A 25934-nucleotide genomic window follows, 5' to 3' on the forward strand; every position below is an offset into this window, starting at 1 on the left:
AACGGACGGAACCCTTATGGGTTGTGTTTCAACTAAGGTGTTCAATGTCCAAGTCCATAGGACTTGGACAACAAGAATACTAGTTGTTTTGTTTGTGTCAAATCAACGTCAACGGCTTCGTTCAATTGTCATCTTGTTGATTTTTTGGGCTGTCAATAACTTCTGTCATGAGTGTCAGTGTAGAACAAAATAAGTAAAGGAAATCGAGTCCTAATTTATATTAATCTAACTAATTGTTGTCATTGATAAATATATTAAAAGATATATGTACGTAAAGATAATTAGAAATAATCTTAGCAATTACCCCTCATTCAATAATAATTTTCAGTGATTGTTTTGTTTACGTAATTATATAACCTAAAAACTATTTACAATCGTAATAATAACACGAAAACATTTGTATTACAGATCACAATGTCCATTTCTCCGTTTTTGCGTAGTCCTTTCACCGACCTTACAGGTGGATTGGTCTCCCATCAATTGCTTGATCGTTGCATGGTGCAGGAAGGTCGTTACTTTGAATGCTTGGAAGCCTATGGTTTAGACCGAGGCATTAAGAAGTGCCAACATCTATACAGTGATTACCATGAATGTCAGACTTTGACAAAACAATACAAGAGATTTTTGGTAATTAGTCTAATATAATTTTATGTTTTGTAACTAAACTACCTACACAGTTATCGATGTATTCTGTTTTAGTCAGTATTAATTTTTCATTTCAATAGTAATCAGACCGCTTTTAACTTTGTCACTTACCAACGAAATGGTTATTATGTATGGAAGTGCTGCAAAAAGATACAGGCTTAATATTGCCATCTATCCCACTAGTCTCATTAAGTTATCACATAAATAAGGATAGCAGTGACCACTTGACCACCACCTCTTCAAACACATCTGAGATGATTCATTCCAGTGACTGGGACAAGTGGCACTAATCTCAGGCTAGCCAAACCTATATATTGGGCTAACCCAATATACAGGTTTGAGTCTTTGTGTGTGATATTTTTGCTGTACTGTCAGACATAGTTGGTAAATAAAACCATGCCAAGCAAAGTAGAAAAGCAGAAACTGTGCTGCGATTTTCAATGACTGAGTAAGAAACTAGGAAAATGCTCAAGTTGTTATAATATTATAGGAAACTAGATCATCTGACATATTTTTTGGTATAACACAATTAGATAAAAATTAGGAGATAGATTCATACTATAAAGTCACTGAGTTTGATCCAAATTTACATACATATTATCACACCTATTTCCCATTGGGCTAGGCACAGATTAGAGATTTCCACTGGTCACTGCTGTGCACAATGCTGACAAAGATTCAAATTTTAATTTGATAATGAAATTGTTATTGTAAGTACAGGTGTAAACAAATATTGGGAAACCTTAATAAATAAAAATAAAGGGTGACATATTGTAACACAAGTATTTTTTGCAACAAATCCTAAAATTGTAAGAATGCCTAAATTTTTATTTATTTTACCTCATTGTTCCAGGCCATGCGAAGTGAGAGAGACAAACAGATAGCTGAGGGCAAGCTGAAGGGAGACCAGAAATATGTCTCACCCAGAGTGGACAGTTACTAAATTGCTGTAGCTATACACATAAATGAAATGATACATAGTTGTTTTAAGTAAATCGGTTATTAATAACTCTGCTTTTAATTTCTCTACAGATGTTAACATCAATTTATTTTTAACTGAGTAGATAAAATATTGTATGACAGTACAATTTGAAAATGGTCTGTGTAAGTCAATAAAAGATAATAATTTTATTAAAAATCAATGGTAAACTTATATGATAGGTGGAATTTATTTGACTCTAATTTTTAAATCTTTACCTGATGAACTTTGATATTTAGTAACTACTAACTTTTGGCCCGCGGTTCCACCCGCGTTTATTTCGTTTTCTTGTAGTCCTATGAATATTGTCTATACCTCGGCAATGCATCGCGATGAAACCAATACCAGATTTTAAGTTAGATCATCCGCTATATAACCATGAAACGGTTTTCATCAAATTCCATCTAGTACTTTTACGTGATCAGCGAACAAACATACAGACTGACAAACAAAAATTCTCAAAAAATTGTTTAGTCCCAAAAATAACCCCATCTATGTGCAGACTAGCCTATGTAATAGATTATAAATAATAACAAGTATTTTTTTGTTAATTTAAATACCAGTTACTATAAAATTAGATCATCCCTTTGCAACATTACAAACTTTTCCAAATTCAAAAAAATGTTAGATAATGACTAATCAAACTGACATTACGTATGATTACGTGTTATTACCAGGAAAAATGGCGCAAACCCTTTCTCCTTTCTTCCGTTCGCCATTCACTGATATCACGGGCGGGATGATATCGCATCAGCTGCTAGATCGGTGTGCTCTGCAGGAAATGGCCGTAATGGACTGCTTGGAGGCCTATGGTCTTGACCGAGGCTTGCAGAAGTGCAAACATTTGGTGGAGGACTTTCACGAGTGCCAGACTCATTGCAAATCATATAAGAGATTCTTGGTAAGTCTGTTACGCGCGCGTTGCTGACCCTAAAATAATCCTTTACACCATTTTTGAACGACTTTATTTAGCCTATAGGGAAAGCCATGGCATGGGAGCTAGTTACAGACTATGCGTATATGGTAACCATAAGTTGATTTGTCCTCCAGGCTATGCGTAAGTGGTAACCATAAGTTGATTTGTCCTCCAGGCTATGCGTAAGGAGCGTGACCGCCAGATCGCTTGCGGGAGATTGTGCGGCGAAGATAAGTATTGCAGCCCGAGGATCGACAGTTATTAGTCACATTAAACATTACAAGACATTACAATGGTGAAATAAATATATTTGTTTCCTTTTAGTTATTTACCTAGGTTTTATTTATCAAAATGTAGATCTAGTTAGGAACGTTTTTTTAAGATTAGACAAAAACGTTTCCATTAAGCTACTATAGATATTAGGTATCTATCGTCTTTATGTAGATATAGTAATAAAAAACTATAATCGTTACGTAATAACAACAAAGTTCAACAACTCTATTGACCTTCAGTGTGCAGCGGTCAGTGCGCATGTTCCGGGTTTGCCTACTGACATTAACTTTGCTAGCGTGTGGTTCCCGCTCTGTTAATATGAAAATGTCCTAGAATATTAACTATGATAAGTATTCCTTGCGGGTCAGTGCGCATGTTCCGGGTTTGGCTATTACTACTAACTTACTAGTGTTTGGTTTCCGCCCAGAATAGGATAGGTTGCTAACTATTAAATTTCCTATAGTCCTTTCCCTTGATTGACTTTTACAATCTGCGCGGGTGGAAAAGCAGCGGGCATAATTTTTGTTTTTCTTTCGTTCCTATACCAACATGGAGGACAGCCCGTGCCAGACAGCAATTATTTTTTTAGCACCGATTGAATCGATGGTCAATCCATAACACCAGCTCCCTACAAAGGTACCTACTTATACCTAGGCATTCTACAAATACAATTTTGTTAGGTATCGTTCCATAAACTTAACAAGATTTAAGTATCTGTATGTATAATTAAAAAAACTTATTTATACTTTCCACCTTCAAAACGGTCACCTTCTGGGCCCAATTTGATAAAGGTAATTTGATAGATTCGCTAGTGGACTAATAGAAGACGAAAGGTTAATGTTTTAACATTGGCTGAATGTCAATCAAATCTTCAATATAAATTCCATTAATAGCGATGTAGGTGGACTACCCAGGTCTGTGGAACCTGATATTTCTTTTATGGTTCATATGTTAGATAATTTAAAAAAATCGATCCCGTACCAAATGGAATTAGGACTAGAACTTTTCTTCAATAGTCTTCTTTCTAATCGAATGTATTATTGCCAACACAAATGCTCATGTGATATGATCTTGACTTCCGACTACTTGCCGCCATTTCCAAACTCACTAACATTGGAGCGGTAGGTACTCTATACATCTATCTTACCTATGCTTTAGAAAAATTCAAGTACTAAGTACAAATTTCTAGAAACTTACCATGTCTACTTAGAGAACATGTACTTACGAGGAATTAGCTGATATCCAAACACACATTCTTACGTCAGATTGCTTCAAAATAAGTAAGTTTTATATTTGAGTACAAAAAACGAGCACTTAGTTAAGGATACTGAGTTTGTCCGTCGCAATGGCAGTTATAAAGGCTAGAGCACACGACACAATAATTATGGTTAAGGCAGGCAGTGTGAAAAACTAACAATTTTTTTACATACCATTGCATGCATTGTATACACATTCAATAAATAAATTCTAACAATTTTCTCTACGCAAGCCTTATAGAAAGAGATTTTAAAGTCTAATTATACTTATCCTTTACTCGTCCGTATAGAGTGAAGAATCGCTGGCCTTGTCTGGCACACGTCGAAGCATCCAAAATTGATAATTTTAATATCATGGCTTTTAACCGTTCTAATAGGTAAGTACTTATAATTACACTTGATTACACTTGTGATAGTTACCTCTTACTTATCTCATTTTTAATATCCGCTTTATGGTATTACTTTGCCCATCATCTATTCATGACTTTAGTTTTTCTCACCGGAGTCACGGCCGGTCGCCCATGTTTTTTGCACGGAATTTTGGCGCCAAAGTATATTACAATCAATCATTTTATTGTGCTCATGTCGATATTAATAAGTGTATAATTATACTTATCTGCGCAGGTGACTCGTTACGTGACTTGTTGATATTTAAGATGATCGATTTGGGCGTCTATTTCGTATTCTTGAAATTGGTTTATTTATGAGGGGCCAGGATAGGCGGGTATGTAACGGAATCTCAAGATTCACAGGAATGAAATGGTATGGTTGACAGTTGACAGAATTCAGTAATCTAAGGCTAAGGTTTGGGACAGGTCGGTTTTATTAAATAGGCGTTAGGCCTGCGTTCATTTATAGACTAAAACTAACGGTCGATCTTTTTAATTTTTCAATGTTCATTAGGTACATATTACTACTACGTTAAAAGGTATGTCATAAATAAAATCTACCAAAAAACACAAGCAATGGAATAATATCTGGTTCAATCAAGTTTTAAAATAAATTAATCAAATACAAACGACATTTCTATGAGCCGACAAGGAATTAAAGTTCATCGACCGTGGGTATGAAATATGTCCGAAGGTTGTTCGATCACACCAAGGTAACGATATCTTTGCCTCAGCATTAGAAAAAAATAAAACAATTTTTATTGTCTTACGGAACTGATGAAGGTCGGCGACCTGAAATTCGAAGTAGCTATAGGTACGTATTTATATAAAGGTCGGTTGATTTTAATTTTAATTAGGCCATTATCCTAAAGTATCTGGTTTCACGCTGGTCAGTTTCTTAGGTACATAATCCGTTCCTAGACTATGTTCAATTATTGACATCCCAACTGCCTGACCAGGCATGTTTAAACTATTGGTCCATAAGTACTACAATCAGTCGAAGTCTTGGTAGTGCTATAGTGTGAAGGGAAATAAATGACCCGCCCGGAATTGGGCCAGCTGTTTTGTAGTTGATAAAGGTTCCCTGCAAAGGGCAGTGATCGGAATCATTGAGTCTACAACAAATATTCTGGTTACTCCTGGTCAATGATCGGATCATGGACCATTTTTTACCCAGGGTAGACTGAAGGCAGGTCAAAACCCAAAGGGTTAGAATATTTAGCGTGCGACAACCTCGCGCCACGAACTCTGTGGAATTTGAACAGATTTAAAATTAATCAGGTAATAAAAATACACAAAGTACCTAATTGATTTAAATATTTAGGTTGAGTCATCAAGGCGCAGACCTACTTATAATAAATTTGTTCAAATTTATAGAGGTTCGATGGCCTTTAGATGGTGTCTACCACAGGACACCACTACCAACTGACAAGGACAATAACTTTAGCCAACCATAATTATATACCAACTATACATAAGCAACAATTTTTGTTGCTTATTTTAAACAAAAGAAAACGAGGTTTTCCGCTAGTCCATATCCAAAATCTGTTCATTCGAGAGCCATGATGACACAAACAGACATACAGATACATGAGACATGTCATAATTAAATAACTTCCCAGTACATAATTAACGATGCGCCGGGGCGCGGAGTTTGGAAACGCGTGCAAAAAGTTACTTAGATAGATGGTGTTCGACTACGACGAAACGATCTGAAATTAAACAACTTTGTTCAAGTCACTATAATAAATATTATCCAAATAGTTAATTCGTTGAGAGGTGAATGAATGAATAATTTTATTTTAAAAAAAATTACAAAACGGAAAGGGGAAAAGTTACATAAGTAACGTCTACTACGTTCCTTTCGTAACTTAAGTATAAATAAGGAGTTGTCAGCTCTCAAGTTATTTTGCGACTCGGTCACAACAATTTCCTCGCCTTTTCATGTCACCTATCAGTAGCAAGAGTACTTATAAAACTGCGCAGAGAACACTTCAAGAAAAGTTTAAAATAAACTACATATATTGACAGTGAGCTGCGCGGACCTTCAGCGATCAAGGATGAAAAGATTAATCATGCATGCGCGCACGCCTGAACAACACGACAAATTTTCTGCGTTTTATTATTTCAATGCCGATCTCCTGTTTGTTTACCCGCCGCGTGAATTTTCCAATTACCACGAACTAAGTATAACTACTTATTCAAATAAATGAATTCAAATAGGTAACTATACTTTAATTTCTAGAAGATTAAATATGTAGAGAGTTAGTTGAAGGTATCAAATATGTAAATATCCTTTATAGTTAATACTTTATTTAGGATTACAATTTTAAAGTTTCATCATAAAATGTTCTTTGGCTATATTAATAATGTTATTTTGAGAATCTAATATTAGGTATGTGAATAAATGATATGGAGTGGTGGAGTGGTCCCATTCTAGTGGGGAATCATACAAAAAAAAAACACTGAAAGCTTTTTTGTGTAACCGCCGCCATGTCCAAACACCAATCGATTTAACTTTAAAATTAATCAATTTCATAGGCCTGTTGAGAAATAGGCCACTGTATTTGTGTGTGCCTATTTGGCATTCATAGGCTTGGAAATAGGTGCCTAACTGCCTCTCTGCCTCTCGGAAGGCAGGGAAGTGTAAACGTGTGGTAGATATGTATTAAATATTCGCAAAGACATATCGAAGTCATTTTTTCATCAGTCGACCGCGGGCGGACATTACGGACGTAAGACTTAGGGTAAGTGTTCCATATATAGTCAGCGTTATTTTTTTTTTATGTATGTCGTTATGTAAACTTAGATCTTTGACTACGCAGTGGATTTAAATGCGGATTTTTTTAAATAACCTACCTAAAGAGGAAGGTTTATGCATATAACATACTTACATAATATTGCACCCGTGCGAAACCGAGGCGGAACGGTAGTTAACATTTAATAAAATTGAAAATGTTTATTTCGTGTGATTCCTATAACTTATGACTATAGAATATATTGCAATATAATATTACCGACAGGTGCTTTATTATTCGTACATAAACTTAGATATATTGATTTTCCCACTCAGCTGGTGTAATAGATTTAATGAGTTGCATTTTTATTTTCCGTCTAGCTACGTTCGTTTTTTGGGAGAAAACGGCAATATCCTTGCTAATTCAGGTTTTAATTTGTGGTCGTCAAAACTTTCTCATTACATAAGTAATTATACGTAATACTTATAACGTCGACTGAGGTCAACGTCCGGGTCAACGGCATTTTAGGACATCGTAGTCAAAATTTATATTTTATCAGAACACTAGAGGCCCGTCCCGGCTTCGCTCGCTTAAAAACATAATAATTTATACCCCTAAATCTTCCTCAGAAATCACTCTATCTATTGGTAAAGACCGCATGAAAATCTTAGACTTTGTTTTATAATATGTAAGGATGGTAGGTATAGCCTTCCTTGTCCCGCCCTCCATGTTGCCCAAACCCTCCATTATTTTATTCAGACTGACTCTAAACTATGTAGTATAGTAGTAGAGCCAGTAATTATTTCAATGATAAGTATATAAATAAGGAGCCATTGTTCAGGACGTCTACCCTAGCATTATAATTTCAAAATCTAGTGTTTTTGTAAGCGTGCGCCGGCGGCGGCGCCTATAAAATATGTACATACATAAAATACGATCTCCGACTGACCATGTTGAGAGGAAACACAAAGTTAAATGAAGTTATAACTACGATATTTATTACCTATTATTATTATTATTATAGTTTATACTTCACTTTTATTAATCTTCAATTGCACTCCTTTTGATTACCTACGAAGTTGCCAAGATCGGGGATTCGCTTTAAAAATACACCTTAAAATTTTAAAAGATTAATACGACCGGCGTGACATGAACCCTCTTTGGGAATGCTGTTGCCTATCTTTTCACCCCTTGTTTATGTCCCTTTGGTAAAACATCCTGGAGTGGTCGTATTCTTGAGCTGGAACCACGCGCCACGTCATATCAATTAATATTCCTCATTAAATTTACCCGTAGCGGTTTACCATCACAACCACTGACCACAGTCAGTAGGTTATAATCCATCACAGAAACAGTCCATTTTATTGTTTGATAATGTTTTTTTAAAGTATATATTGCAAATTATGCGAGAGCCGGACCAGCCATAACAAGCCATGAAAAAAGAGCACTAACTTTAGCACGCGCCTTCGACTGATTTTCCTTCACCGTACTGAAAACTACATGTGTGCAAAATATCAAGAAGATTCGTTACGCAGATAAAGCGTGAAGAGGTAAAAAACAAATACTGTTACTTTCGTATATTTATGATATTAGTTGGGATTGGGATAGTTGGACTATATCTAGCCATTTTACGAGTAAATATAGATAGGCAGACGGGATAAGTGGGTATATCTACACAGTATGTCATTGATGGCATATTCATATCACTTTGAAAAAACCTACGCACATCAAGGTTTTCTATTATTGGATGCATCAATATCGTATTGATAAAATTAAGTTCTGGAACAAAAAATACCATTGAAAATAAAAAATATTAATGAAGGCTCGTGTGGGTTTAGAATACATTATTAAGTAGTAGTTAAAAATATTTAACTATCAATAAATTATTCCCGCAACACCTACCTTAAAAAAAAATTACAGCATTACCTACTTAGATACTTAATGTAAATCTTTATAGTAAGGATGTGTTCCATATTATTTTTATAAGTACTTATTATGTAGAATTTTTACATCTTGGTTTTTCCTGCGCAGAAATCCATTTCCAATCCATCCACCGGATTTACACTTGGCTTACAGATTAATAAACATTGACCTTAACTCTTCCAAAAACGAATAAAATGAGAATACGGTCTCATTCAAGCATCACATGCATAAGGTCAAGTATCGCGGAATCTGAGATAACAATCGATACTATAATGAGTTGTAAACGAGCCGCCTCCGAATAGGGTTGCCAACTGGCAACCTTAACCAGATACTGGCAACTGCCAGTTCCAACAAAACACATCGGACCTAGCGTACACACACACACTCTGAAGCAAATTGAGGCACGTTTATAGAAAATTTAAGAAAATCGCGTTTTGACCGGACATAACTATGTTAGTGTACTAGGTAACTACCCATAAAAAGCAAAAAAAGCCATTGAAAATAGTTCATATTTTTACTTTAAAACAAATAAGCGACTGAAAAAAATATTTTGTAACGAAATGAAATTTCAGTCATCTCAACTTCATCAGCAGCAGATGATTTATCAGAACAGATACAGTATCACGTCTTTACCTCCCACGGGATAGATAGACTCAGGAGTTGTGAAACTTGAGGGCCACGTTTAGCACATGTTTTGATTCTCAATATTTAGTTACCCCCATATAAAGTGAGATAAGAATCTATCAATCAATATTGGATGAAAGATGTTTTGTTCTCTAGTCACATTAGATTCTAGTACATATAGCTATTGCTAGCTTCACACTATGTCGCCTAACTCAGACATATGCCGATGCGAATTCGTGAACATTGAGTAATTAGTATGAGTGCTTTTATTTACTGCAATGAAAAATCACCAATGTATACCGAATCCGCCAAAGTTTGGCAATCTTTTCAACGAGCTGGCATATCATATACTAGTGACTTAACAAAGTAGTAAAATAAAAGTGGTGCAACCTTTTTTCATCGCCAGTGTGGCAACCCTAGTCCGAGTGTGACGGAGGTCGCAGGCAGTCCCCTTCACACCTGGTAGCCGGTCACCTTCGGCCGTCTGGGACGACACTCCACTTTCTTTGGTTCCCATTTCTGTTTGACTAACTAACCCAGCACTATAAGATGACCAACACTGTTACAAAAGAAACTCAGAGTTTCTTTTGGCATTTCTTCTCGGCAATGCTCGTTCCGAAATTCCAGTAGTTTATAGCTTTTCAAAAAATATTAAGTACCTATATAATTTAAAATTTAACCTGTTCAAGTGTGACAGCAGCAACAGTTCCTGTAAAGATCTAATTTCTGAATAAACTTTGACTACTATTTCGACCTAGTAACTCTATTTTCAATAGGACTTCAGTTCGCGGCTGAAATTCAACTGCTTACTATATAAAGGGTGGGAGTTTTGTTGTGGTAGAAACAACTAACCAGAATTGAGCCCTATAAATATACCTTATTAGTTTTATTAAGAACAACATTTAATGGTTCGATTTACATCGCTTACCGGAAGTAAAGCATATAGTAACACGTTCTCAATTCGCCCTTCGTGGCTTCACCCCCCTGGGTCCTACACATTTGATAGGCGTATCATCGTCACTTGACATGTGCAAATATATTCTGACCTCGGTAGTCGATAGAGTTCACTGCCACGGATTACGAACCCTTCACCGATGGATGTACGAATAATTTTCGTTAGTCAGAGATGGATGCGGTATTTTTTGATGAATAAATAATTTTAAAAAATAGACAAAAAATCTAGCAAACACAAAAACAAATAACTGCTAAAACTATCTTCAAAATAACATACTTTAAAAAAGTAGGTAAGTATGACAAAATTACTTACAGTATCTAATGCTTGCCATATTTGTCATAAATAGGTAACGGTTTATTACTATATTTTCATTGTGTTAAAAAAGCTAACATACAAACTACTAGGCAATGTAACGTACATTCGCGGTCGGCATCTGTCTTGAGTTCGCCGCAATCGCCGATATGATGCGGCTTGTGTGTAGGAGCTATAAAGATTAGGTACTTATCGCTTTAAGTAGGTACATAGTACTTTATTCTTAACCCCACATCAGCTTGCGCCAAGATCTTCGCTCTTTATTCATCAGAATTGAGATCTCATAATTTCTATCACCAAAACCCGGACAGTTGCTTTGATATGGTATATTATACGCGGCCTATTTATTTTTATTATCAAAAGATTTAATGTCGTACATCGTTGTAGAAGCGGAGAAGAGACGAAAGTACCTACCTACTTACATATCAATATTCGTCGCTCGCCGATCATTCGATCGCACGCATTAATTGACGCACTATATGAGTTGTTAGTCGGTGAATCACGGCGTAACCTGTGAAATTGTTAGGTAATTTGCGTAATAACGACGTAAACTTTTGTGAATGACACAATTTTTATTAATATATGCCATCACAATCCAAATTAACTAAAGAAGTAGAATGGTTGTATACTGTTTCTTAGTAAATATTTTGTTTATGGCACGTTCAGTGCATACTCGACTACAAAAACAAGCCAAATAAAACTACGTATTTTATTATGCTGTGGAATTCAATTGCAGGCCAAAGAAGCGCTGATTTAGCATCGGATAGAACGACTTGGAAGTTGGTACCACAAAGCAAAACACCAAGTAGAGGTGCGAGACATGTGCGAGACTAATTTGGTGCAATTACACATTTGGTCCAACTTTGCAAGCTTGTGTAGGGTTGTTGCCGCCCGCCCCTGAAACGCAAAGCTCAAATGCTCATACTCAGGTGGAGGTTGCATAAATACGCCCCAGTAGCCCCCAGAAGCGAGAGCCGCGCGCTCGACTTCGCGCCAAAGTTCAACGCACGCTTCCGCGACGCGCGCGTTTTCCAGCACTGGAAAAACTGTTCCGAATTCGAATATTTTATTTTCGTTTTGCAACATCGACACATTATTTTTCTTTTATTTTAATTTTGTATTTTTTAAATACATATTTCAATTTTGTTCAACTAAAGTGAAATATAAAAATCGTAACTTTTTTCATAAGTACCTAGTTGTGTTTACATAATTAGTTAAAGTGACTATTTATAAAATATGTGACCTTACTAACGTTTAAAAGTAACAAAGCTTTTAAAAACCGAAAAGTGCAATTATGACGCCCTTTAAGTACGTAATTTTAGTGAATATTTTATGTGAAATAAACATTTCTGTGATGGCTGAAATGGAGCCATCTGACATTATGGTTGCAGCCACTTCTGTAATATCTAACGACATGGTGATCATCGCGGAAGACGTGTGCAGGGACCTGTTGATTTATTTGGACGAAGAGTCTGTTGTAAGCTTCAGCGGTCTAATCTACTTACCATTGCCTTTATTTACATACAGATGCTATTAAAACCTTTAATTGTTACTTTGATAAAATAAATATATGTATATATATAAAGATACAGATAGTAGCTATTAGGTACTTGTAAGTATTTAGTTAGTAACATTTAATTTTAAGTTTGATAATACTTGGGAAAAGAACAACTATCATATAAGACTAGAATTCGAAATTATTTTATTTAGGTAGGTACTACTAGCTGCGCCCGGGGCTCCGCCCCCGTGGGAATTTTTGAATAAAAAGTATCCTATGTGTTAGGTATTCCAGGTATTTGTAACTTTTACATGGACCGATTATGAAATTACACACACAGGTACACACCAAATTTCATCATCGGTCCATGTGAAAGTTTGTGAGGTGAGGATGTACGTTTGTTCCTTTTTTATGTAAAATTTTCTACTGCAGTGGATTTTGCGTGAGAGTAACAAACATACATATACACATACATCCTCACAAACGTTCACATTTATAATATTAGTAGAATTAATTTAAGTAATCAAGTCCTAGGACATAAAATTGTAGTGTACTTTTATTTTAAAAACGTACCTATGTAGTTGCATTGAACATTAGGATTCAGTGGTACAAAAACCGTATCATGTTATCGAGTGTACGATTTTTATATAAATAAATTATTTTTATTAAATATGAAGAATTTTTATACACTAAATATTTATCAATAATACACATGCACTTAGGGAGGCGTGAGATTACACATATTGAAAATCATAAAGCTTATCATTATCAGATATCACTAGTTAGAAATATTGTTTTACATAATATTAGGTACCTAGTAGGTACATGACTGTAAAATGCGTACACGCATATTGTAATAGCTTAATTTAGACAAAAAAGCCATAGGAATAAGTAGGTAATCATAAAAATAAAACAAAAACCAAAGAAAAGGTGAATACCTACTAAAACGGTACCTATCTTTCATCCCCCCATGTTCACGATTATATTCGGGACTATGAAACCCCGAAGCCCAGGGTCCGCGTAAAAAATCAACCTAAATACGGTACCAAGATATACATAATGACAAGGTATGGATGTACGGACCGACATTTATAAACTTGTTTGAAAAGTCTTTTTCTTGAACTTTTTCAACAGTGAAGCAGCGACAAGTTCTTACCGGACTATAGGTATTTGTTACTCTCTGTACACACACACACACATAGGTAATTGATACAGTATTTCGGGATATTTGGATTTTTATAAAATGTTTTATTCAATATATAATTTTCAGGCTGATCAGAATTGCAAGTAAACAGCACAACAGTACAGTACATTGCATCAATGCTAATGAAAATTCAACGTCAAACGTGGAAGTGGCTCTAGGCTTCCGAAACGAGAGAGCGCCAACTGTGTATCGTGGTGGAGTTTCAATGGTTTTTCAGTTCTAGGCATCAATCCCACTTTAATTATTGAATGAATCATCTGTATAAATAAATCTTTCTATATAATTTTTAGGGCACGCAACTTTACATTTATCTAAAGAAAGTTACTATTTTCAACTCTATGCGAGATGGTATAGCTAACGTATAATAAATAATTTACATATATGGAAGTTAGAATCATAGGATAAACACACACTTAAAAGCAGTGCACTGGGTTACTTCTGACGTAGACGAGTTATCAAATAAAAACAATGCGTCACATTAAAAAAAAAACAGCACAATTGCCCGTGATCAAATATCTATCGGACTTTAGGTTTTTAAGAGTGACGTTGTATTCACGTCATGAATCCAGATATCACAATAGGATAGAGTGAAAAAACAACGCTAGAAGTTGGAACCAATAAATATTACGGTTGAGTCTACTAACTACATAAATGGGTGAAAAAAATAAATACTTTTTTTGTACGCAAGCAACTGAAAACAGACACAAAGAATAATAATAATTCCGATACCATTCGCCAACTGAGTTCCTTGCTTTAGAAAAGGTGGCATGCAGAAATATCGTTATTTCTAAATGGCTATTTGAAGCGGTAATGGTATAATGGTTAAGACGCCCGCCTGTGGATCGAAAGTTCAAGTTCGTGTCCTACTCGTGCCACATATGAGTTTGTATATCTAACTCTATATAGTAGTTTTTATAGACCACCACTTGCTTCCGGTGAAGTAAATAAAACATCGTGAGGAAACCTGCACACTGGTTGACAGTTTAGCTCCCTAGTGTATATGCGACTATCTGCCTTTAGACGACTTGAATAAAATCTGACACCAGTGTTAGCATATGATGGATAATAAATAGCTATTTCAGTAGCTATCTTCAAAGACAAAGCAGTTAATCAAAAATTGGACCTTCACATGCAGTTTTTACGTACAATTGTAAAATTATAAGTAGATGGGGTGTTTTCCAAAAAACTTCAAACTGCTTTCAAAATCCTGCCATTTGAAATAAAAAAAAAAACCTTATGACTTATTTAATGTAGCATTTTACACGCATCAACGAATCAAATGGATATAAATGAAAATCAATTAACAGAGAAGCAAAGGTATTTCAGTTGGTTGTTGACAAACACCCGCCCGCGGGAATGATTCAATCACGTGGCCTGACTAACAGACTGGCGGCTCTAAATACGCAGATTGCATTTCAGGATGGCCCATGTGTAAGCTGTGGGCAATGTAGTAACATACCTGGCGTGTTGTACGAACCACGCCAAACAACGAAAACACAATGCGCGCTCTCACTGCATTTTCATCATCATCAACAGCCATTAAAACGTCCCACTGCTGGGGCACAAGCTTTTCCTATGGATGGGTGTCACTGTATACCATATATTAACCAAAACGACTGGAAACATGGTTTTGTTCAGTCAGGTTTCAGCTTCAGGTGACCAAGGAATGAAATGTCTTGACAGGTGACAAGCAGCAAGAGCTTCCACAAAGAGAGTTGAAGTCAGGTAGGAATGATAAAATCAGAGACGAATCTTCAAGATCTAAATGCCCATAAGTGGGCTACTATTGGTCCAGGAACACAAAAGGATGAGAGAAAGAGACTGAAATGTGACAAATATCGTAGGTCAAATTGTAGCACACGCAGTAAAAATCCTATACCGAATATAATAATTATATACGCTCCGGAAACCGTCGATATTGACGTAAGTCACAATGAATTCTGCAGATACCTTATTATTCAGCATTTGGAATCACAGCAGAATGTACATATAGATGCTACGTCCAAACAAATATCTAACTAAATCTTTAGACTAGATAACTATGAACAAAACTAAAATCTATAGACTAGACCTAACAAATAGCTGTTTGCCATAACACAAAAATATTTGTTATGTAATGCCTACGACTACGTAGGTACAGTCAACAGCACATCAAGTTACCCTCCATGAACCTCTATGGCGCGGTAATAGCGGCGAGTTTGCAATGAATTTGGGTAGATTGATGTGCTATTGACTGTACCGGTACGTACCGTGGTGGACAACTGGACATGACGGCCATCTGCTCTGTGCTTTGTGATACGGACCACGTCATTTCGCCAATCATATTTTTGGCATCTTACTTGTATGAAGACCCCTAGAAGTATTTTTTTGTATTTACATTCAATGTACACTATTGGCCCCTCATACAGTTTTATTTTGTATAGATAAAGATTTTTTTTTAATATCTCAAATAATTTTGACTCGTTACCAAAAAAGGTTCGGCTACGCGAACGAAGTCGCGGGCATCAGCTAGTGTTATATAAAGTTTTAATAAATGAAATTTAAAAAAATAATAATATAGTAGGTAGTGTAAGAATATATTAGGTTTAAATAGTTCCAATTAAAAACATTTTCAAAAATTTTACATAGCTACCGCAAATCTCCATTCCTATAGGAACTTCTTTATATCCAAGTACTAAGAAATATTTCCATTGTTACAGGAAAATGTTGACGTCTGGTTACACAAATGCAAAGAAAACTTCTCGAGTAAGTATAGTAGGTACATAAGTATTGCGCTTTTTTTTCTATATAGGTAGGTATACAATTACGTAAAAAAGTGTAATCCTTGCCATTCACAAAGCTTAAGCATAAGATAAATAAAATAAAATAAATAAATAAATAAGCTGCGGTGATTGCAAATATCAATGGCACATATTTTTATCCTTATTACACATAAGTGTGTAATCCTTATATATTATGAATTGAAGTCCTTTTCGGCGTCTGTCTGTCTGTTCGCAATAAACTCAGAAACTACTGCAGGAATTCTCATGAGGTATTCACCAATAGATAGTGTGATTCCGGAGGAAGGTTTAGGTGTATAATTTATTATGTTTTTACGCGAGCAAAGCCGGGACGGGCCGCTAGTAAAAAATAAAAAAATATTTTCACATAAATAGGTTTTAGCAAGAAATCGTAATCTTACATAATTTTTATCTTCCATTTTTTAGACGAAGCAGTACTACCATTAAACCCACCACACATACAACTGTGTAGACTGGAAGATGTAGTACCGTTTAGATTGTCACCGACTGAGGACCCCTGGCGTTTGGTGATCTTAGTGCCTAACAATGAGAACGTCACTGATATCGTAAGTATGACGTTTTAATTAGGTTTTCATATCCCGTATTTTTATCCTACTGAGCAAGCAAACAGACATGCGGCCCACCTGATTACAAAATCTCAAGTTATATTTGACACGACTTCATTATTTCTGTCCTTGAATAAACAGGCCCGAAATTTTTGCAAGATTTTGCAAATGGCAAACATCTTTATGTTTGACAGATAAACCTATATTTTGTTTATAAAAAAACTAGATGTTGCCCGGGGCTTCGCTCCCGTGGGAATTTTGAGATAAAATATAGCCCATAGCAATCTTGGATTATGTACCTTTCTAATGGTGAAAGAATTTTTGAAATCGGTTCGGAAGTTTCGGAGATTACCCGCCTCAAACATACAAACTCACAAACGCTTAACTCTATAATAATAGTATAGATATATAAAATATTTTTTTGATGACTCAAGCACAGAATAATGAAGAGTACCTATAATTTAGGTAAAATATTGCTATCTATTACGTAACTCAAGTGTCATAAAAATATTTATTATCAATTTATAAATTTAAAATATTTCTATACAAATATATTGGTTTTGTGAACACATTATATAATATTTCTTCTCATTCTTTGTGTCACAATATTCAATTTGCGAAAGTGACGTTATAAACATTTACATACATAACGGCGATCATTTTACAAAACTTTTACTTTTGCATTATATATGCGTCATAGCTTATGACGCATAACGTTAAATACCCGCAGAAGTATGAAATTAATTGTAAGAAGATATGCAAAACAGATACTATACATAACTGCATAACAGAATGCAGTTTGATTTCGTTTGCAGTTGGATGCTTATTTTTTTTGCGGGTGTTCCTCGGGGTGCTATATTGGGTCCTTTACACAATTTATTTTATTTTATCAATAAATTATTTATATTTAATACTATACACATTTCACCTTATGCCATAAGTATAATTACTATTTAAGATAAATACACGCATAAAATGTAATTTAATAATTCTAGACTAACTACAGTCTAAAGGAGAAAGACGAATCCTATGGTTCAATGGTTACCGTGCCAGGTGGAAGCTATACCGTTTGGACAACCACCCTCAACAGCCAAGGGGAGCATTCACCCTGGCTGCGAGGTCCTGAGGTCTTGCCTTGGAAATCTACCAATGAGTATTCGATAAGCAAGGAGTTGCAATTTGAAGATAGTTCGAGGTCTACCGTCAGAGCTAAGTTTCAATGGGACAGAAATGATGGTAAGTTGATTGAAGCGATTATGATACAGATAGATATGATTGATATTCATTTCACTATAATTAGTGCACGAAATTACTTTTAATAAGTACATTAATAATGAACAACAACAACTACGTGTTTGTCCAAACACAAAAACCTGCAGAATACACCCAGAACCACAGCAACATTATATGTAGCTAATATGTGTATAATTAATATAACTAATATTTAGATTCCTGCAATTGTATAATATTTTTTTAAAATAAATTAACGCCTATTCAATTCAATTGTGTTAGACATATGTATTAACATTAATCACACAATCTATTTATACATAACATCTATTTGTACTGTTTTAAGTGAAAAACATTTCATCCATTTTATTTTCATTCAAATACAACATATCAGAATTATAATCTAGTTATTAATCAGCCTATAAATTACCCTTAATTCAATCAATGAAAATACCTACCACCGAAATAAATAAAACTATTTGTTTGTTCCAGCTAGCACTGCGTGTTATAATGTAATATTTTCTTGTGAAAATCGAGAGATCATTGACAAGACCGTATGGGTAAGATTGACTCTTGAATCTCTTTATTTTCTTCTTTGAATCTTATAATGCAGCCAAATTTAATTTCAGCCAAACGTAAAGAACGAGAGAGGTTCCTGGGTGGTGAGAAATCTCCCCGTAAAAGTACAGTGTGAATTTCGTTTGTCCGACTGGCGAGGAATCAATATCATCGGGTACAAAACTGATTGCCAAGAAGCAACATGCTCAGGTACAATTTATTTTCAGATTAACATTTTTCTTAAATTTATCGAAATATATAGTCTAAGAAATATCTAAAAAGTTAAATTTCATATTACCACCACTTATCAGGTGAATGTTAAACTGTGTTTTAAAAATAAACACCACTTTATAGATAAATCTGCAGAGCAAATCAAAGCAAATGACGAAACAAATTCTCAAATCGTTACTCTAATGACGACTGGAGAAGAAAATGCTCGAATCGGTGCTGCATTAGCTATAGTTCAAGAAAATGAACGTACAGATACTATAATAGCTACTGAACAAGAAAGTGTTCATACCGGTACTGCAATAGCCACTGGCCAAGAAAACGCACAAACTGCATCAGGTCAAGAAAATTTTCATCATTCAGCGATTGAAGCTTATCGAATAGTTACTGCAACGGCTACAATCGCTCGGGAAGTAAATATTCTTGATATTGAACCTCAAAACGTTACCCTGATGGCCACAGAGTCTGGTAACGGTTGGGACGTGACAGTGGGCTGGGTGCCCCCAAAGATCATACCTGATAGATACAATGTGACGTTGGTGGGCCGTCATGTCAGGAAGAGTGTGAAGGTTCCAGGGGTGAGTTATGATATAGATTTTTTACGTAGATATGTTGGGAAATATTACAGCGAGAAAGATTAGATAAAACTTTTATTTTTTTTTAAGACTAGTAAAAGATTTATCTAGAAATTAAAAATAGTATATCGCAGCGTTGCTTACAGATTAGAAAAAGTATGAATCGACCGACTGGTATAGTTACGTACTTATGTCTCCTTACGTTAGTCTCCATGTATAAAGCTGTCATAGGTAAATTATAGTCATAGCCATGAATTAGTAGGTACTCCGTACAACAAGTACTTGCTAAATCCATGGAATTTAGATTTAGTCTAAATTGACCTACGTAGTCCAAATTTAATAAAGCATTCTGAAATTATTCATCGTAGCTAAATGTTTGGACGTACTTAGTCGTTGTGTTGCTATCGAGTTTCATAATATTTAGATTTTATTCTCGGAATTTCTTCTAGAAATTACCTGCCAACTTCGAATAATTTTATTTAAAGCGGAAACAAGTATATTTTCATGTTACCAACGGTAATAGGTGTTTGACTGAAAAGTATTTCTTTTTGAAATTTATTTCTTTTTATAGAATGTAAAAGAAGCTATCATAAGAAACATAGAAGACGAAGGCTTCTACTACGTCATAATTGATGTAATCGGCAAAAATAGCAGTCGCACGAGCAGGAACGCCGTTTTTCCAGGTGAGTGCCACAGTTCATTCTGTTTTCCAAATAACGGAAAGAATGTAAACCTAACATTTTACGACGATGCATGTTTTAGAGACCTGTCTTTGGCGAAAAAATAGTGAGTGTTTGGCGCAGATACAGACAATTCACATATTGAGTATTACGTCTTTATCCTGCACGGGGTAGACAGAGTCAAGCAGTAGCCATTTAGTAGGTTATTTGAATTTGACACAAACATATCGACAATGTCAAGGAACATATAGAGGTAGGTACGTGCCAACGGTTTGATAATTAAGAATGCCGAAAACGTTGTAGGAAACCGGATTCTGGGCTCCCGATGCTTAAACGCATAGGAAGTAACCGGAAAAACACTCGGATGAAAGATTTAGCACAGACATAGAGTAAAACCCTCCGTCATAGATAAACCAAAACTTATTTGCGAGATATATAAGCTGTAAGTCTTGTGCTTTTACTTCCGTGATAAATGTTAGACATTACATACATTACATACTTATTCAAAAATAATTCACACACAAGGCTAAGGTATAAAAACACAATGAATAATTCGTATTTCTATGCAATAAGGGAATATTTATTCAACGTCTAGTGATTTCCATGTCTCGTTTTATGGGAACTTGCCTCCTTTCCCGTAAAAAATATCGTCTATGTATATTTGTATATTCTGATCATAATACGAAATACTACCTATAGCAACTTTTAGTAACAGAAGTATTCATTTAATTCACCGAGATTTACGTTTTTTTTTACAAGCAATAATAATACAAGATGTATGTCACTAAACTATGTTTGCTAGGCACAGTTCGCCAAACTTCGGCTTTTTGAAGAACATTACTGGTTTTTCTTTACGGTAAAAACTTTGCATTGTACGTTCATCGTTACGGAGTACTGTACTGTACATTTTCATCTGAATTCGGCGTTATGTAGGAGCTTAACAAAAACTCGCACCAATATAAATGGATATTTTTATATATATAGCATAGTGGGCAAACGAGTATGCGGGTTGCCAGTTGGCAGGCAATCACTGCATCCCATAGTCGTCAGCAATATTATATTATCGAAATATTTCCTTTCGACCTAACATTTAGGAGATTTTCTATTGTTGCAGAGCGATCAAACTTGACCGGCTTGATAACGAGCGTGGCTGTGCTGTCCGCGATTATATTCCTTGTGGGATGTGTCATGTTCCTGAGGAAGCGACGAGCTGACAAGCAGAAACGATCACATTTCCTGGTACGTTACTTTTTAAAGCTCTTTTATAAAAGTAAACAAAGATAGTAATCCGTAGTCACAACGATCACAACGGTTAAGTCCAGCGAAAAATAAAGGTAACAGCTGACGGAATTTGTATTTACCTATACGAGTATATGCTGTATATTCTTAAGAACTTAGTCTACAATCTACAATCAAAGACTTTGAAATTAATCTGAGAAAGTTCTAATCCTATTAATTGATGTGTGAAATTTTAGGTTATGTTTGGTTATGGTTTCTCAATCAAGTAAGTTTCACTAAACAGGTTTCAATAGAAATTCACGAGTTCTATAACTGATACGAGTATATAAATATCACATAAATATATTTCCAAAAATCCTATAGGAGCCCCTTATAGCTAGAATTTAAATAAAATTCATTGCAGGATTTAGACGAGAAGCCTTCAAAGGACACTCTGGAGACATTCGACGTAGAATCTTCCAGAACAGAGGAGTACTGGGAGGTGGGGTCCCGACGGCTGTTGCTGCATGAGGTGGTGGGGGAGGGGGCCTTCGGAGTGGTCCGGCGCGGCACGCTGGCTGGCGAGGAAGTTGCCGTCAAGATGCTCAAAGGTTGGTGATAGTTTCAAATTTTCCCACTTTGACAGTAGCGTTATGTTATGTATGGCAAAATTCTCTTCTTATTGACATTGCGTTTCCTACTATAAATGGATAACACTCAATAGCACACATACTTGTATCTCGAGTTCGATGGACAAAGTCAAAAACGAGCGCTACACACCCATAACCACAGAGAAGTTAACTGATTATAAGTACATTTTTTGCCGGAAAATGAACCCTTGAAATACGAAATCTCATCACATCACAATAGAAAAATAAATTGTAAAAAATATTGTGCAAAATTAAATGTGTAAAAAATTATACATTTTGAGAGTGCCTTTTACACCTAGCAGTTCTGTATAAATCATTATGTAGCACAGTTAAATCTCTCGGATAAAAAAACGAATTTATCGCTCCAGATTTTCCAACGCAGGACGAGATCCGTTCCTTCCACGCGGAGATAGACCTGATGCGGCTGATGAAGACGGTGGGCAGACACGCGCACGTGCTCAACCTGGTGGAGTGCAGCGCGGGCCGCCGCCCGCTCATACTCACCGAGTACTGCAGCGGCGGGGATCTGCTCAGCTACCTCAGGTAGGACCTTAATGTTAGAAGTACCATTGCGATTTGGCGTCTATTTACGTATAAATTCACGCATATAAGAAATAGATCCATACCTTACATTGACGGCACTCCCAGTGATTACTTAGATCCTCAACCAGATGGATGCAAGTTGAGTAAGGAAATCTATAGTGCTCTTCATTTCTAAATATTTAGTACACTTTTCACAGATGTATATGGGACGTCATGGTGTCCAAACGAAAAGCGAAATATTACAACAACAACATTGAATCTTGCGAGTACAGGAACGACTTATTCAAGTGCAAATTCGAAAGGCAACACTCCAAACTGGTCATCAACAAGTTGTACGACCTCCAAGGAATCTGCGACACTGAGTTGACTTCAAGAGATTTGCTTTCCTTCTGTCGCCAAATAGCTATGGGAATGGACTTTTTAGCGTCAAACAAAGTGGTTCACAGAGATCTGGCTGCAAGGAATATTCTTGTAGCAAGGGATAGAACGCTGAAAATTGCTGATTTCGGTCTCTCCAGAGACGTGTATGAGGAGAACCAGTACAAGCAGAAAGGGAACGGAAAGATACCTGTAAAATGGATGGCGTTGGAGTCTCTAGAACGGAAGATATACACCACTAAGAGCGATATGTAAGTCAGATTAATATGGTTATCAATATCGTAATGAAATACCTGTCCGAAATTAGATTTTATTGTTCAAGTAAGACGTAACTACTTTTATACAAATGCTGAATTTAATGTTAAAAGCATGTAGCAGAAATCCTAGCTAACAATTAGGAAAATCAGAGATAGGATTATGTTCCGTTGAATGATTTTTTAAATAATTTCATTGATAACAACAAAGTAAATAAATAAGTGCACTTACCGAATCTTGGAGATTGTCTAATAGTAATTATAACAGTAAGTTCTTCTCTACCAGATGGTCGTTCGGCGTGGTAGTGTGGGAGATCGTAACTGTAGGGGGCTCCCCGTACCCCGACGTGCCCCCCGCCAGGCTGCTGAGGTTCCTCCGCGAGGGGTACCGCATGCAGAGGCCTAACAACTGCAGTAGGGAACTGTGAGTCTAAATATATTTAATTATTCATCGAGACTACACTATGAGACTAACTTTTATCAGAGTACAAATTGAGAAGTATTATTTTGTTATTTGACATTACTATAACGTGAAAGATAAATCATTAAAACACAAGCATGGCGGAAGGAAAGAAATTCGAAAATGTTTTAGCATGTTTCACCACTTGCTGATAAAGTATCTGATAGCATATATGTACGGGTAACTTAGCTGTCAGATAACGTTAAAATTGTGTTTCACAATGGTTTTATAGGTCTAACTGACATATTCCAAAAAGTGGTGAAACAGGCCCTAACAACCACTATACACCCAGATACGAGCTAATGCTGTCGTGCTGGCACGTGCAGCCGAGCGCGCGGCCGTCCTTCAGCGCCCTCCACCGGCGACTGGACGAGCTGCTCAACTGCGCGTGCGCAAGCGACTATCTATCTCTGGAGATGATCGAGGACAGGCCTGTCACGCTCCGCAACAGATACGTTAGAATGATCAAGTGAGTATTGACGTCGTAACAGAATAACACCACTCCATATCCTCCCACTTTCCTGTACGTGGCCGCTAGTCTAAACTGCTTTCAATTGGGACAGCCCCATGTCCTGCAGTAAACTTCTGAGATGATACCCTACCACATATGTTGTACAACGTCTAAGAGACACATCGCCTTAATATCTGATAGGGAGCAATAACATTCCCAAAGAGGATTAAAGTCTTCCAAAATTTTAAGTTAATTTAATTTTAAAATAACTTTGTTGTGTAACTTCAATCCTCGAAGGCAGCTCGATAAACATAGTTAGAATCGTACGCCATTCCCATTGAATAAAAAAAGTACGTTTTTACCATAAATGATAGTGTCACCATTTCAGAGAGAAATTAGGCTGGTCCCGTACTGAATGCTACTCGCAGCCGTGCCGGGCGGTGCCAGTCCACAACCACTACTCGTCGCCGCCCGCCGCGCCCTCTGCCGTCGCCTGAACACAACTCCAAACATCAACTTATTGGTTCTGAACTGAAATTTGAGTTGAGTGTGTTGTCTTAAACAAGTCAATTTAAACATAAATCGTGTTTAAATTGACTTGTTTTTTATCTTTGAAATTCTCATGTAGTCGAAGCCCGGCGCATAGCTAGTTTAAGTGTTGTATTATTAAGAAAAAGAATTTCACGACTATGTATAAGAAAAATGATTTTTATTCGTAAATAATGTGCGGTATAACATAGAAATTCATCCTATAAGTAATTTTATTTTAATTTTTAATTGCGACTCCATAATTCTTTGCCCTAGCAATGTTGTACAAATTGGATGAGGGAAATATACCCCCTTTAAATATGCGAATTACAGCTGCCATGTGAATAATTTTTATTCTGTCTTGTGTCTTTTCTTTTATGTGTTGTTTATTCCGTCCCACGGCCTCAAGACTACATTTTGTATTATAATTCTGATAATATTCTTGCAAATTCCTTCTATGCTGTATTTGAGCTTCACATTTTGGCATTATCAATAGGTAAAAAAAAACATCTAAGTAGGTAGGTACTTAAGTTAATTTTAACAACGGAATTACTGTAAGTAACTCCATTGCCTAATTTTGTACTAAATGGCTGTGTAACGTATACAAATTAGGTAGGTACTCATAAGAAGCTAGATCTGCTATATCTGTGTTATTTCAAGTACACTGTTTTTATAGTTTTACTGTAAATTGTGATAGAAAACCTAGATTTAAGGAGGACATGCTCGTTTGAAGTACCTTCATTATATTTTAAAAAAAAACCTTTTTTATTTCACGAACCGGTTCCAAAACTTCCAAGGATTAAATAAAACAAGATTAGTAATCATATCAATTTCATATATTTTACAACGACGCTTAGTACTAAATACAAAAATATCCATATTCAAACCTTCACTAGGTCGATTCCGTACTATTCTATTCAATTTTTCAGATCGTGTGTTCCAGCAGTTATACATACTTATACATAATGTCTACATATCACTTGGAACCGAAACCTAATCTTATTGTACAAACGCTGGGACACACAATCTAAAAACCATATCGTTCCCGATGCTTAGGACGTACTCATATGAGCAAACACAATAGCTTTTCGTAAAGTATCATACATACATACATACATACGGC

General features: G+C 35.9%; 2 protein-coding genes across 4 annotated transcripts; both read left to right on the plus strand.

Moving 5' to 3' along the window:
• The first annotated feature begins 123 nt into the window (after window positions 1-123).
• ND-15 (NADH dehydrogenase (ubiquinone) 15 kDa subunit) lies at window positions 124-1654 on the plus strand. Its single transcript, XM_053758337.1, has 3 exons — window positions 124-267; window positions 409-627; window positions 1499-1654. The coding sequence occupies exons 2-3, from the start codon at window positions 415-417 to the stop codon at window positions 1586-1588; spliced, it is 303 nt and encodes a 100-aa protein (XP_053614312.1). The 5' UTR covers window positions 124-267; window positions 409-414; the 3' UTR covers window positions 1589-1654.
• A 10302-nt stretch (window positions 1655-11956) lies between these two features.
• On the plus strand, window positions 11957-25165 carry LOC128677951 (tyrosine-protein kinase receptor torso-like). 3 transcript variants are annotated; one of them, XM_053759132.1, is made up of 15 exons: window positions 11957-12487; window positions 16412-16457; window positions 16919-17058; window positions 18054-18294; window positions 18781-18848; window positions 18918-19056; window positions 19201-19652; window positions 20221-20332; window positions 21444-21568; window positions 21972-22158; window positions 22566-22740; window positions 22938-23369; window positions 23659-23796; window positions 24125-24301; window positions 24658-25165. In XM_053759132.1, exons 1-15 carry the CDS (start codon window positions 12305-12307, stop codon window positions 24680-24682), a joined length of 2640 nt encoding a protein of 879 aa, XP_053615107.1. In that variant the 5' UTR covers window positions 11957-12304; the 3' UTR covers window positions 24683-25165. The 3 variants fall into 3 exon arrangements, with proteins under 3 accessions (XP_053615107.1, XP_053615106.1, XP_053615108.1); XM_053759131.1 differs by having other exon boundaries at window positions 24672-25165; XM_053759133.1 differs by having other exon boundaries at window positions 11957-12318; window positions 24672-25165.
• The last annotated feature ends 769 nt before the right edge of the window (window positions 25166-25934 follow it).

The sequence above is a fragment of the Plodia interpunctella genome, chromosome 18, assembly GCF_027563975.2.
Source record: "Plodia interpunctella isolate USDA-ARS_2022_Savannah chromosome 18, ilPloInte3.2, whole genome shotgun sequence".
Lineage (NCBI taxonomy): Eukaryota > Metazoa > Arthropoda > Insecta > Lepidoptera > Pyralidae > Plodia > Plodia interpunctella.